Genomic DNA, 14,321 nt, shown 5'->3' with positions numbered 1-14,321 from the left:
GGCGCCCATCTGCTGAGGCTCCTAGTGTTCCAGGCCCATGTTATGTAGTTAGCCCGTCACTGTGTTGTTGGTTGGGATGTGACGCTTTCCCTGGTGTGTGTGCTGGTGGTGCTAGGCTTGTGTGACCTGGATGGTATTGCTTGCCACACACAAATCTGGGTAAGTTTTTTCAAAAACTTTGTTACCATGTTATCATATTTGTTCATGTGTCATTTCATTTATTGAGAATAAAATCCCCACCGAAAATGGTCGCAAAGAATTACTTTTCGCTACAACATCTCTGACCTTGTGTACATTTAACACTTCTCCAATTAGCCCATGTTAGTTGGCACAAATATCTTCATCGAGGACCTAATTCATAATGATTGTCTTTATCGAAAAATTTGGAACAATTGCTAGACGTGTGAAATTACAATACAAAATACTTTGGATTCACAATAATACGATAATAAGACTAGATTGGCTTGTGGTACACTATAGGAGCATTCAAAGCTATACGCAATGTGGTGGAAGGAATGCAACACTGTGATATGAAATCGGATTTCAACACGAATTTTTTTGTTATTACAAATCGATGCCACGTAACCCCCTGTTCTTCCATCACCGAAAAAACGAAACGGCGTAATCCACTCACAAAGAGAAAACGTAAAAGCATTCGATATGTTTCCATGACACGAATATGTTTCCATGACATGTACACAGGCCAGGCCTCTTCCCATCCAGCCCGCCGTTCTCTCTCTCCTCCACCCCTGCCTGGGTTCTTATAAGTGATTGAACTATAAAGTTCAGCAAGACCTAGTCGAGGCTCAACTGATGATGACCCGTTTAACATTTTCAACGGATGATCAATATTTTTTCGAAAAAGTTGAACCTCTATTTTTTAGAAATGTTGAGCAACATTTTCCAAAAATGTTGAGCCTCAACATTTTCCCAAAATTGTTGAGCTTCAACATTTTTAAAGAAATCTAGAAAAAAGTTGAACCAACATCTTTTCTTAAAAATTAATTCAACATTTGTTTTTGAAAAATTTGTTTCAACACTTTTTTTAAAAAAAATTCAACATTTTTCCGCACCTTCTTCTCCGACTCCGATAGCCGACGGCGATGCGCGCCGGGCTCGGGGAGCCGCAGAGGTGGCACGAGCAGGAGGTGGCACGAGCCCTGCTCGGTGACTGCTAGTGCACGGTGAGAGGCAACAACATGAGCTAGAGTTTGATGCAGATCTGACGGACATCGTTTCTTGCACATATTGAAATATTGGACCTGTTCGCTTCAGCTTATAAGCTGGCTGAAAAGCTGAAACGGCTGATTTGTTGTGAGAGAAAAATATTATTTAGTAGCTGACAAGCCGACTGAATAAATTGAAGCGAATAGGTCAATGGAAGTTACCGACCCAATTCAAAGATGGATAGGATTTCCACCCACGGCCCTACCCCCCATCCAAATCGAGTCGGCTGACCCGATCCAGCCCAACCCAACCACGAACCAGACGGACCGGACAGCCCGACCGGCGGGAAGGAGCACGCGCGAAGTAGAGCGCCGAGGCGGCGGAGGCGGCGGCTGGCGGAGACGAGGCGGGCAGGATGTCGTCGGTGTACGTGCTCGAGCCCCCGACGAAGGGCAAGGTGGTGGTGCAGACGACGGCGGGCCCGCTCGACATCGAGCTGTGGCCCAAGGAGGCCCCCAAGGCGGCGCGCAACTTCGTGCAGCTCTGCCTCGAGGGCTACTACGACGGCACCCTCTTCCACCGCGTCATCAAGAACTTCCTCGTCCAGGGCGGCGACCCCACCGGCTCCGGCACCGGTACGACCCTCCCTTCCCCGTCCCCCCTTGAGCGTACATCTAGGGTTTCCGATTCCACATCGAATTGTTGTTGATACCTACCGAATTGATCTATAAGTTTCGACCAAATTACTGTACGCCTCAAATTTGATGAATTCGTGCCGTTCTGTTATATAAGGTTCTGGCGTTTTGTTATTGGGGGGGGTCATGACATCATCCTGGCGTCACTCCTGCAGGGGGTCAGAGCATCTACGGGGCGCCGTTTGCAGATGAATTCCACTCGCGGTTAAGGTTTAACCACAGGGGTTTAGTGGCCTGCGCCAATGCTGGCACGCCTCATTCGAATGGAAGCCAGTTCTTTATCACTCTTGACCGTTGCGATTGGCTCGATAAGAAGAACACCATCTTCGGGAAGGTACCGTGTCTAGTTCGGGAGCCATTTCTCTGTGCATGCCTTGGTTCAGCGTTGTTCCGTTGGAGTCATCATGGCTGGATACATGTTTGTGTGCAGGTTACCGGTGATTCTATTTTCAACCTTCTTGCCTTGGCTGATGTTGAGACCGATAAGGATGATCGACCTGTGTACCCGCAGAAAATTCTTTCAGTCGAGGTGCCTTTTTCCTGTCATATTTTGTTGTTATCTTTATTCTGGTACTTACCTGTATTTGGTTTGGGTTTCTAATATTTTCTTTCTATTACTGGTGAATCCAAACTAGTTATTTATCCTTCTGTTTCCTTTTTATGTGTCTGTAGGTTCTCTGGGACCCATTTGAGGATATTGTTCCAAGGCAACTTAAGAAGGCCGAGTCTGTTGCCAAGACTGATGCTGAGTTGAAACCTAAAAAGAAGGCTGTTAAGTAAGTAATCTCCTCCATGTTGTTCTTAGGTTGACTGTATAATGCCTGTTGGATTAGTTTTGACCCAGACTGTTAATCTTCCAGGCAACTTAACGTGCTCTCTTTTGGAGATGAAGTAGAAGAGGAGGAGAATGAGGCAGCTTCCTCTGTTCAGGCCAAAATAAAAAGTATTCATGATGTGTTGGATGATCCCCGTTTTCTTAAAGGGGAACCAGAGGATGTACAGCTGGTGAGTCTTATCACTTGTCATAAAAAATATTCAGCATCATAATTAACCAACACACTGAATTGGCAACTATGATATCTAGAATGGTGCCGTATCTGCCACATTAAGTCCTGTTTCCTCTGCGTATCATCTTGTATTTTTTTTTCTGTCTGTACTTATAAGTCCTGTTTCCTCTTCTCGTTAATTGAAACACCTCCAGTGTTGAGTTGGTTTAGGCTGTTATCTGTATATTTTACTCTTGTCCGCCGGTGAGTTTGATCACTTGTGATGAGAAAATGTTCAACATATGAGAACCAAACATAGCTAGTGAACATATCACGTTGAAAATGATAGGACAATACCTTATCCAGTTGGCAGATAGACTATCCAGAACATTTCTGTATCTGCCACATTATTGTGCCTACTATCTTGGTTTTGTTTGTTTTTTTGTTTGTGTTTAAGTCCTCTTTGCTGTTATACACTGCTCATTAATTGAATGCCTCTAGTGTTGAGTTTGTTTAGGATGTAATGTGTATCTTATTCTCTGGCCAGGTTTTGCAATTACAGTGTTACCTGCTTCCGTAACTTTTTATGTTCTGCCAAATTTAAATAGCATTGTGCTTGTTCCCACCTTGCAGTCCAAGGAGGAAGAGGAGAAGAAAAAGGACACTGTTTTATCTGTCAGGGATGCTTTGATCTCAAAGAAAGTTGACTCAAGAGAGTCAGAGCAGGCTCCAGAATCTGATGATTATCCTGAAGACGAGAATGAAGAAGATTTTGACAATAGGATGCGCTCACAAATCCTAAAAAAACGTAGAGAGCTTGGTGATGTTCGCCCCCGTGAAACCTCTAAAGCAGGTAGCATGTTTTGTTCAAGTTTGTATTAATTGTGCTTCTCCTGAAACTTAGATGCAGCTGTTTTGTACTAATGAATCCTGATTGCAAAATTGATTATTGTTCTCATTTGAACAGATAAACCGCATCGGAAAGATAAAGAGTTACCAGACCGCAGGTCCAATATCGAACATAGGTAAATGCTCGTGCACCTCATCCCCAAATTATCATAGTTGTCCTTTTGCCCCCTCACATTGTAATGATAGAAACAATGGATTTCGAAGTTGTAGGTAACCATTATGTATCAGCAATGGTTACCCCTGCTCTTGTGAACCCTGCAGCATTCTTTTTCTATATGACCCTTAACTCAAGATTCTTGATCTCATTGGTCATTACACATCTAAGGCCAAGTGATCATCTTGCAATAATTTATTGTTTAAAATAACATATATTCTGTTTAATTTTTGTTATATTGTCATGATAAAGAGTGATTCTATTTCTTTGCATCTTGTATTCAGCAATCATAATACTTTTCATAAGCAGAGGTACCAGGTGTGAATAGTTAATGCATATAATATGCGGTTAGACATATCCGGACTATAATGTGGACTATAATATGCGTATTAGGACTAGAATGGAAGAAGAGTTCCTGTGTCCATGCTTGAAATGATCTAAACTTAGACATGTATCTGTGGATAATTTAGTGTAACAGTTTTTCTAAATTGATTTCCGGTTGTTGGTTTGCAGGAGGGACAATGATGACGATGATGATCAGGAGCATGAGCTGCAAAAGTCTAAAAAACTATCCTTGAAGAAAAAGGGTATTGGCTCAGAAGCCAGTGCTGAGAGGATGTCCAAAGCAGATGCTAACTTGCAGCTGCTAAATCCAGCTGAACAAGAGAGACATAAACAAAAACAGAAAAAACGTCAGCTCCAAGGCCGTGAAGATGAGGTAATGATTTTTCTTCATTCTGATAATTTCCACCTTTCTCGTGCCATGCCAAGATGGTTCATGCATACAGCTGGCATATCAATTTGATCTGTTAAGCTTTGTGCTCTGCAAGTTGGGTGGCCAATATTTCTTACACTGTTACACGTTATTTTTCCTTGTTAGACTCTAGCAAAGCTACAGAAGTTCAAGGCTTCTTTCCTCAGTAAGAATCCTGCTACGGATCATGTCAGAGAAAATAATCTTGCTACTGATAAGGTGGAAAAGGAAGCTGAAGAGGACTACACAGGGTGGCATACAAACCGGCTGTCTTTCTTACCTGATTCTTCCAAGGTTGATTTCCAGGCCTTTCTTGCCTTTTCTCACACATGTGGGAGAATAGATGCATCTTTTAAAGATTGGGAATGACATGTGACTTGATCTTCACAGGATGGAATGGCTAGGAAAGATGATCCAGATGACTATGTAGTGGTAGATCCTCTTCTGGAGAAAGGAAAAGAAAAATTCAACAAGGAACAAGCGAAGCTTAAGCGGAGACAGCGTGAATGGGCAGGCAGATCTCTCACCTGACCATCAAGCTGCTTGAATTGTGTTAATGCTCCTTTCTTGCCGTTGATGGTACTGAATCACCTCTACTGCATTTCCATTGCTCTTGTTAAACTTGATAGTACCGGACTGTTCTTTTCCCTTGAACATTGCAAAATTCCTACATATCTTAAACAGTTAACACATTGCAATGCTGCAGTTTTGGCGTGGTCTTGGGACTGTAAACTGCGGATACCGCAGAGATCATGGAACTGATGTAGAGTGCTATCTGTAGACTAGTGTCTTCCTTTTGGTATTTGTATCATGTTTGCTGAGGCTGTAAATGCAATGTACAATAGATTGTTGATTATTTTAGGGTCCCTGAGGAAGCCTGTATCACTAGCTATAAGCTATCCGTTTCACATAGTTCACAGAAGGGACTAACACAAAAGTTTTTGAATTAAAAATACGCGCGGTTCTTTCGTCTATCTCCTTTTTCGGTTCATTTTACCGTGACTGAAGTGAACCCTGTGGGGAAGCTAGCAGGGGAGGAAACGGCTGCCTTGAGAATGAGTTTGGAACTTTAATAAAATGTCGTCGAACTGGAAGTCATTTGCATTGTAATTTGAGCTGTTCCGTATAAACCAGACTTATTCCATCACCTCAGACTTAGGGCCTGTTTGGATCCGACGTCCTAAATATTAGGAAAATATTAGGACATGTCACATCCGATATTTAGATATTAATTAGAAGTATTAAATATAAGCTAATTATAAAACTAATTGCACAGATGGAGTCTAATTCGCGAGATGAATCTATTAAGCCTAATTAGTCCATGATTTGACAATGTGGTGCTACAGTAACTATTTGCTAATGATGGATTAATTAGGCTTAATAGATTCGTCGCACGAATTAGTATAGGGATTCTGCATTTAATTTTATAATTAGCTAATGTTTAGTCCTCCTAACTAGCGTCCGAACATCCGAGGTGACTCTCCTAAAGTCTAACATCCGAGGTGACTCTCCTAAAGTCTAGTACCTTGTATCAAACACCCACTTAGTTAACAAATATGGTGGGCTCACATTTGGGGCACACACGAGTCTTGTCCTGAAATTGTTGTTGGGCTCATTGCTGCCCGCTAGCAAATTGCTGCCGGGCTGTGCGCCTGCGCTGTACTGCATTTGACAACGGGAGGAAGCAGGCCTACATATCCTCGCATACCTCACGATCACATGTCCACCGGCGGCGGCGGCGCGGGTACATCGTCGACATGACGCGCGCGGCGTGCTTGACCGCCATGATGCGGTCGAATTAAGTCGCCCAGATCGAGGGAGGCCAGCGCGCGCGGTGCCTGGTCGCCGCTGACGCCGGCGTTGTTCACCACGACGTCGAGGCGGGCGTGACGTCGCAGTGGGTGTAGCAGCTGGCGGCGTCGGGGCCGCTGCCGTGCTCGCCCTGCACGTCGGCGCCTCGGCGGTGATGACCCGCGCGCCGTGCCTGACGAACTCGGAACATCCGGAACATCGGCGAGTTAGCTATATATACTGCTCATCGGTGGAAAACAGAACTTTAGTTCCGATTGGATAGAACCATATATTCCGAAAATCCAACGGAACTAAGTTTTCGAGACAAAAGGAAATCCTTTAGTTTCGAGTCATTCGTCCGGGACCAAAGACTCCCTTTAGTCCCGGTTGGTACTAAAAAAATTAAAAAAATTAAAAAAAGTGGGCTGGTGACGCGGCGGCACCGCTTCGCCGCCGCTCGCCTCCACACGCCGCCGCCCGACTCTGCCCCGCAGTCGTCCGCCCTCGCCCGCCTCGGCTGCGTCGCTGCCCGCGCCCGCCACTCGCCCTGCCCTTGCCCCGCTGCCGCTCCTCACTGCCAGTGAGGTGCGAGCAGAGAGGGAAGGGAAGGGCAGCAGAGGGGGAGGGTGGGAGAGGAAGGTAGAGAAGAGAGGGAGGGGAGGGGGGGCGGCTCAGAGAGGAAGGAGAAGGAGGAGAGGAGGTGCCGGTGGAGGGAGTCTGGAGGTGCCTGCGCGAGGATAAGGGAGGGAGGTTAAGAGTGAGGAGAAGATAAGATGGAGTGAGAAGGGGCCGTGTGGGAGGAGGGACCTTTTGTCTCGGTTGGAAATACCTTCCAACCAGGACTAAAGGCTCCTCCTGTGTCTCGGTTGGAATTACCAACCGGGACTATTTCCATCCGGAATAAAAGATCCCCTTGTCCCACTACCTGTTACAACTGGGATTAAAGGGATTTTAGTGCTGGTTGGTCTTTCCAATTGGGACTAAAACTCTCCCTTTGGTGACTCATTTTTGACCTAGGACTAAAGACATTTGATTCTGAGTCCAAAATTAAGTGGAACAAAAGCACCTGGATGGAGATGGAAGGTAGCTGCAGTGCACCGTGAGAGAACGGCAACATAATCCTCTATAGTTCCTGGCGGGAGCAGGTGTTACCGGGAGTGGGTGACGAGCCGGCCTGATCGATCATTTGAGGTGGCCTCAACTCTCAAGAGGACAAGGAGGTCAGGTACGTCTCAACCCTTTTGTTGTGGTCGTGCATGGCGCCGGGTATTCACAAGTCACACACGCCGGTGCTGAGGCGCGGCGACTGATGACAAACATGCGCGAAAGAGCGGCTGCAATTTTCGCGTAGTACGGCCGATGTTATTCTTCTTCCATCAAAGTTCCATTGCGTGGGTGGGCCATCTTATTCGTCCCAAAAATGTTGTTACGGCTAAAAAAAACAGAATTAAATAATCCAGGTGTTACGAGGGTACGGTGGGTGGCACGATTTGTTATCCTCCACCTGGATGGAAGCTGGAAAGTGAAGAATCCCGGTGAGAAAGTGTTACAAATAAAAAGGAAGAAGAGAAAAAGAACAAAAAACAGGAAAGTGAAGAATCCTTCTGTGGGCCAAGCAATCTGCCGATGGGCTGTGCTGGGCCTGTTTCCCTCACCGCACTGGGTTCGGCTATCTGGTGGGCCATCTAACCTTCTTAGAGTTTTTTTGATAAAGGACCTTGTTAGAGTTGGATGAGGATTGGGGATGGAGTCTCCAGCCGGAACTGCCGGATGAACTGCTCCGCCTCCGCCTGGTCGGCAGCTCCGCACGGTCGCCGCCGCGCCGGGTCTGATCCACGCTGGCAAAGGCCACAGCGTCAAGTACGACTCCACGGCCATGGACACAGGAGCTAGCTCGTCGTTGTTCCTGTGCGGGCTCTCGATTAGTCCCTGAGTTCCGGCTTAACTCTGCACGAGTGATCGATCAGCTTATATAAGCAGGCTTGCAGAGTTACACGGCTTCTTCTTGCTGCGATGTCAATCCATTGACGCGTAGGAAAAGCTATGGATTCCCAAAGGGGTATGTGTTTCGAGCACCTTTACACCGTGCATGTGGAGGGGACGACCGAAATTCCATTCTTTTTGGCGAGACTGCAGCCTGCGAGAAGATTCGCAAGGGACGACACTAGACTCACGTCTAGTCTAACCAGCTTGTTGACTGTCATGTACTCCTGCTTTTGGATGCTTCATCGACTGCTCAAGGCATGGTTAACATAATACCAAGCCGTTGTTCACGCGTGGGAATTCTTTCTTCCGAGTTGTTGTGTGTTACCCCGGTAGGCGTGGCCATAATACCTATAACCTATTGTGTTTGTCTCTTCTGTTTTTTTTTTCATCCACCAAATATTGTTCTTTGATTGGATTAAAACGTTTGACTTTCCAGTCACAAGGAGGCCAAATTTTGAATGTCCATACGGCTTATCTTAAAAACACAACTTTAGCGAGTATCTTTGTACTAAAGTATTATAAAACATAGCAAAAATAAGTTTTACAAAACTACATCTCAAAAATGATTGACATAGGTTCTGTTTGGTTCTTGACCAGACATGGCTGCACCAAAGTTCCGGCGGAACCGCCGAGTTTTTGGCGAGAATCACTGAGCGACCGTTGAGGCGAGTGCATCACGCCGCAGGTTGTCGCATATTGGATTATATTACGAGGCAAACACGGATTATATGAGGTGCTGTGAGTTATGGCAAGGAGCGAGAGCCCGCATGATCTTGGCAATTGAACTCAGGGGCTCGTGGGAAGGGCTGGGGGGCCTGGGGCTAAGAAGAATAGGGAGAGGGGCGGCACCACTAGGCTAGTCACCAAGTGTTCAATGCAAAACTCCAAATAATTTTTTTACTTACTATAAAATCATATTCAAATTTGAATTAAGACGAATGTGTTTGAAAATTACTGCATTATGTGGATATATGGGCCTACTGGTGAGTGGAGGACTTTTCTTTACCAAAACTCTGCTATAGGCAAAGGCAGCACACTATGAAATTCAAAAAATATGTTGTCGCCCTCTCGTGAGCAACAAAATCAAATTCTCTACATGAACAAGCCAAAACAATTATATTGCCCACGGGAGCAGCAGCAACCCACGTGGGATCGGAGCTACTCCCCGGCGGCCGGTGCCGAACCGCCAGCACCGCGGCGGAGCCCACGGGTGTAGTTGATGATGGAGTTGAGGCGCTGCAGCTTGAGGTCCTCCCGGAACTGCCGGATGAACAGTTCCGCCCGCGCGTTCAGCGCCGCCTTCCCTTCCAGCGCTTCCTCCACAAATTCCCGCCTGCACGCTCGCGCGCGCTGCACGATCGACCCCACGACCGTCGCCGGTCGCTCCGCGGCCGCAGTTGCCTCGGCGGCGGCGGTGGCGACAGCTGGTGATGGTGACGGTGGCTGCTGCGCGTGACCCTTCGTCCCTTGAACCTCGTCGGAGCTGATGGGCTCGTCCTTCTTTCCCACTTCAGCCACTTCCTTGGCGCTCTCTGACAGCGTTGCAGATGCTGCGGCGACGACGGGCGCGCTCGCTGTCGCCGTGGGGATCGCTGGCTCTGCCGCGTCCGGTTGAGGCTGGTACGCCTCTGCTTCCAGCTCCAGGGACGGGTGGTAGCCGTCTTCCATGGGGACGGCGTGGACGGCGAACATGGAGAAGGACCGGAGCCGGCCGAGGACCATGGACGACGCGCTGCGGCAGAGCCTCCGCGTGGACGCAGCCGCGCGGCCGCCGCCCTGCTCCCCACGGGACGACGTGACCACGATGGCGCCGACGAGCACGTTGCACAACAGGAACAACGCCGCGCCGGGGCTGATCCAAGACGACGTCGGCCACCACGACAAGTACTCCATCGCCATTGGTCGGTGAGCTAGCCGCCTCTCTCCCTCCCAGCTGTTGTCTCCTTGCCGGCTACGAGTTTCTTGCTCTTAACAAGCTACAAGTAGTTACTCTGCAAACTGCACAAGTGACAGGACCTCCATATATAAGCCGGGCATCCGAATCCACGCACAGTGACAGGCACACCATGTTGCCGTTTGTGCTGTCCATGTAACAAGAGAAACTTAAAGAAAAGATGCAGCATAAAGCGTGTGCGAGCTTTGCAAAGATGGATGATGCCTCATCAGCGTTGCTTTTGTTTGCTTCCGCGTCGCGCACGTGTAGCTCGTGCAAGTGGAAGGGGAGAACGAGTTGATGAAATCGATTCTTTTTGGCGACGCAGCTGCAGCAGCCTGCAAGAAGATTCCCCATGAGATTAACAATGGTTAGTTTAAGCTGCGTGCTCATTGACAGTTACTGGATTTTGGATGCGTTAGACGAAGGTATGGTTAGCATGCACGATACCATATTCGCTGGTCTTTACCTAGCTGATTAGTGGATTCGTCGAATTTGTATCGTTCCTTTTGCGTTGTCTCTTATTTTATGTACATCCAGGCAGGTTAGTGTTGACGTATATATGCTTAGTCGCTAAGCATCGGAAGGCGATACGTGCGCCTGGCTTTATATATATCCTGTCTCGTCGATCGGGATCTCAACCTCCTTGCTTTAGCGAGTTGTATTGTGATAAATATTTTTTTCGAAAAGGTGATTAATTTGTTTCGTGGTAGCTCTGCACTCACTTTATAAGCGCAGCTCTTATGCTTCATAGCTGGCTCTCAAGACGTTGTTTTTGAGCCGTCCAGGCGACGCTCATTTACAGCTGAGATGAAGTCCAACAACGTGTAAACTAACTAGAACACCCGAACTTTGATCACAATCGCCCTCCTTTCTTGTTGGGATTTATAGCCAGTGACTTGCAAAATAAAAGGAAAAATTATAGCCGGTGAACAAGCAACACTCCAGCAGTAGCCATAATTTCAGAGCCCCAAAGGCCAAATTGCAGCTTGACCATTAGCTTATCCATTTGTGTCACGGATGCATGATTCACCCACATAAACAACCAACCTAATTCAGTTGTGCACTATCCACATGGGATCTAGGACGGTTAGTATAGCTTTTTTGAACGAACGGCACGAGACAGTGCCTGTTTCCATTGATATATATAACAGAAAATAAAGAGTGGAACCCTAGGAGGTTTTTTTTTAGAACGGACGGCAAAAGCTTTGCTGAATTTTATTAGAAGAAAAGAGACAAAAAAAAATATATACAAGCAACAACAAAGAAATAAAAAGAAGAAACAACTATTACAACTGGTGGTACCGGAGGCACCCTAAGAACAACTTGCGCTTGCGTTTGATCGGCCCAGTCGCCGAGATGGCGCAGTGCACCAGCTTAGGGCGTGCACGAGGATCCCCTGGGTACGTCTCCATGGCTGCCACCTCTCCCTTCACTACCTGGAGGAAGGACCGGCTGGCCGCGCAGACGGCCGAACCAGCAGAAGAGGAAGGGGCTCTGCCGGTAGGGGAAGCTAGAGTGGGAGTCCTATGGGGTGCTACTGTCTATGCTTGGGGGAGTTTCTCTTAAATTGGCTTCTCCAGGAAGGATAGGATTGAGCTTTGTGCCCCAACCGAAGGCAACACTAGCATTTAGTTGTGTATCTGCACTCTGCAACCTTGTGTTTGGTGGAGAAGCAGTTAAGACATTTGCCTCTGACATGTGCCAAGTATCTCTTTCTCCTCTACTCCACTTCCTGCTCTGGTTGTTGGAAATGTATTACCTTGCTCGGAGAATTGGCTGTTCGGCGCCACCAGTAAGCTGGCCTGACTATCTGATAGTTGTGCTCGTCAGTGAGGTCTGACTGCAATGAATTGTTCTGGTGAGCTTTAGAGAGGGAATCCATGGAGGAATCCTGACGACGCATCTGTTGTCCTCCACTCCTTGGGCCAAAATTTGCTGGAAAAGATGGGGATTGAAAGCTTCCCACTTTCTTAGCCGTAGAGCATTCACCATGCTGAATCTGTCGGGCTAGTGCTGAGCTGCTCCCCTCTCTCGCCTTGAATGGAGGTGACTCCTGTCCTTGCGGTGTTGCTGAGGCAATGGATTTTCCCTTCTCTGCACTAGGGTATCTCCTCCTCTCTGTCTCCTTCACCCTGTCATCTAGCAGTGAGGCCACTTGCGGATATGAGGGGATCTCCGGGTGGTTGAGCCTTTGAATGAGGCTGAGGAGCAGAGGATCCTAAGCTTCCTCGAGCCCCCTGCTTCCAGGTGGTGTCTTGAATCTGCCATGAATGTGGATCTCATGGGCAAGATCAAGGAGTATAACGTTTACCTCTAGCCTGGCCTGTTGTTCCTGAGGGTGAAGAGCATTGATGCTTGGCTGCCTTGCCGGTGATGGTTGCTCGACCGTATCTTCTCTGCCCTTGGGAGTTGCGACTTAGATCGGACCTTGGGCTGCCTCGATCTCCTTTGCCCTGCGCTGCTGACGATGGGAGGACGGTGGGCTTGCATATCCTCCTTGTGCGCGTTGACTGTTGGCTGTCTCGCCGGTGACGGTGGCTCCACCGTGTCTTGTCTGACATTGGGAGTTGCGACTTGGACCAGACCTTGGGCTGCCTCGATCTCCTCTGTCCCTGTGCCGCTGACGATGGGTGGACGGTGGGCTTGTAGATCCTCCTTGGGCACCTCCAGATCTAGTGCCGGATGGGTGAGGGCGGCGGTCGCCGTAGGGGATCTAGGTGGGATTTGGTTTAGTGGTGGGGGGGCGCCACGGGAGTCGCCTCCCGTAGAGGGTGGCGTTTCAGTCATGGTTCTTCTACTCAACCCTAGCAAGTTATAATCAGGAAAGAAAAAAAACAACTACCAAAAGCAACAAGCTGCTCGACCGGTTGGACAAACCCAAAACCACACCAACACCACTCAAAGACTCTGCAACTAGGACGGTTAGTAGCTAGGTGAAGTTAGGAGTAAGTCTAGAGGAGTACCTACTGCTGCAGCTTGCTCTTGCTGCCTCCAACGCGATCGGAGGGAGCAGCAGGACGACATACGGTGGCAATGTTGTGAGATAGATGAGCTGAATGGTGGTGCTCGGAAAGGGTTTGCGGATAGGGAAAGCGAGCAGGACAATTGAGGCCATAGCTCAGTGACTTTTTTGCGTTAACGAGGCTAATTTTAGGTGATGGAACAAGTACTACATGGGGTTGTTTCATCTAGGCCCAGGATGCAGCCCCCCAGCTTGATCCTGAATCTGCCCTTGACAACATGCCAGTTCAGAAATTGCTATACACAATACTACTCACCTCGCGGAAGCTACGGCACTACTTCCAGGAGCATAACATCTCTGTCATTACAGACTTCCCTCTAGGGGAAATCCTCCATAATCAGAATGCAACAGGAAGAATATCCAAGTGGGCGGTAGAACTCAGAGCATTGTCCCTGGAATTCAAATCGAGGACTGCAATCAAGTCCTAGGCACTAATCAATTTCATGGTAGAATGGCGGGAAAATCAACTACCAGCTCTAGCACAGCGTCCTGAGCATTGGGTTATGTATTTTGACAGATCACTCAAGCTTGAGAGCGTCGACGCATGAGTACTCTTAATATCTCTCAAAGGTGAACAACTCAAATATATCTTGCAAACCTTCTGGGAGGTATCCAACAATGAAGCTGAATACGAAGTGCTTCTGCATGGGCTCCGCCTGGCAGTGTCGCTAGGAATTAAGCAATTGTTAGTTTATGGCAACTCACTGGTGGTAACCAATCATGTCAAGGACGAGTGGGATCTCCATAAGGACAACATGGATGCGTACTGCTTGTAAGTATGCAAGCTAGAGAACAAGTTCTCCGGTCTGGAGTTGCACCATGTAGCTCATGACAACAACGTTGCTGCGGATGTCTTATCCAAGCTCGGATCTTCTCATGCTCAAGTTCCAGCTGGGGTCTTCATCCATGAGCTACACAAGC

At 47.8% G+C, this 14,321-nt stretch overlaps 2 protein-coding genes across 3 annotated transcripts; one reads left to right on the top strand and one right to left on the bottom strand.

Moving 5' to 3' along the window:
* The first annotated feature begins 1,465 nt into the window (after positions 1–1,465).
* LOC101783276 (peptidyl-prolyl cis-trans isomerase CYP57) lies at positions 1,466–5,639 on the top strand. Of its 2 annotated transcripts, XM_004973328.4 has the most exons (11): positions 1,466–1,802; positions 2,018–2,196; positions 2,293–2,391; positions 2,535–2,638; positions 2,723–2,867; positions 3,482–3,701; positions 3,816–3,873; positions 4,425–4,629; positions 4,792–4,959; positions 5,056–5,244; positions 5,372–5,639. In XM_004973328.4, the coding sequence occupies exons 1-10, from the start codon at positions 1,583–1,585 to the stop codon at positions 5,194–5,196; spliced, it is 1,539 nt and encodes a 512-aa protein (XP_004973385.1). In that variant the 5' UTR covers positions 1,466–1,582; the 3' UTR covers positions 5,197–5,244; positions 5,372–5,639. The 2 variants fall into 2 exon arrangements, with proteins under 2 accessions (XP_004973385.1, XP_004973384.1); XM_004973327.4 differs by having other exon boundaries at positions 5,056–5,639.
* Positions 5,640–9,383: 3,744 nt separating this feature from the next.
* LOC101782469 lies at positions 9,384–10,488 on the bottom strand. The gene has a single exon (XM_004973325.4). It carries the CDS (start codon positions 10,339–10,341, stop codon positions 9,601–9,603), a length of 741 nt encoding a protein of 246 aa, XP_004973382.1. The 5' UTR covers positions 10,342–10,488; the 3' UTR covers positions 9,384–9,600.
* Positions 10,489–14,321: the final 3,833 nt, after the last annotated feature.

This window comes from Setaria italica, chromosome VI, assembly GCF_000263155.2.
Source record: "Setaria italica strain Yugu1 chromosome VI, Setaria_italica_v2.0, whole genome shotgun sequence".
Lineage (NCBI taxonomy): Eukaryota > Viridiplantae > Streptophyta > Magnoliopsida > Poales > Poaceae > Setaria > Setaria italica.
Note: the sequence above shows the minus strand (reverse complement) of the source record. Positions and strands in the feature narration are given on the sequence as shown.

Coding starts and splice junctions, on each gene's coding strand:
- LOC101783276 (XM_004973328.4), top strand. CDS start 1,583: ATGTCGTCGGTGTACGTGCTCGAGCCCCCGACGAAGGGCAAGGTGGTG. Junction 1,803..2,017: donor CCCCACCGGCTCCGGCACCG/GTACGACCCTCC, acceptor TCACTCCTGCAG/GGGGTCAGAGCATCTACGGG. Junction 4,960..5,055: donor TCTTACCTGATTCTTCCAAG/GTTGATTTCCAG, acceptor TGATCTTCACAG/GATGGAATGGCTAGGAAAGA.
- LOC101782469 (XM_004973325.4), bottom strand. CDS start 10,341: ATGGCGATGGAGTACTTGTCGTGGTGGCCGACGTCGTCTTGGATCAGC.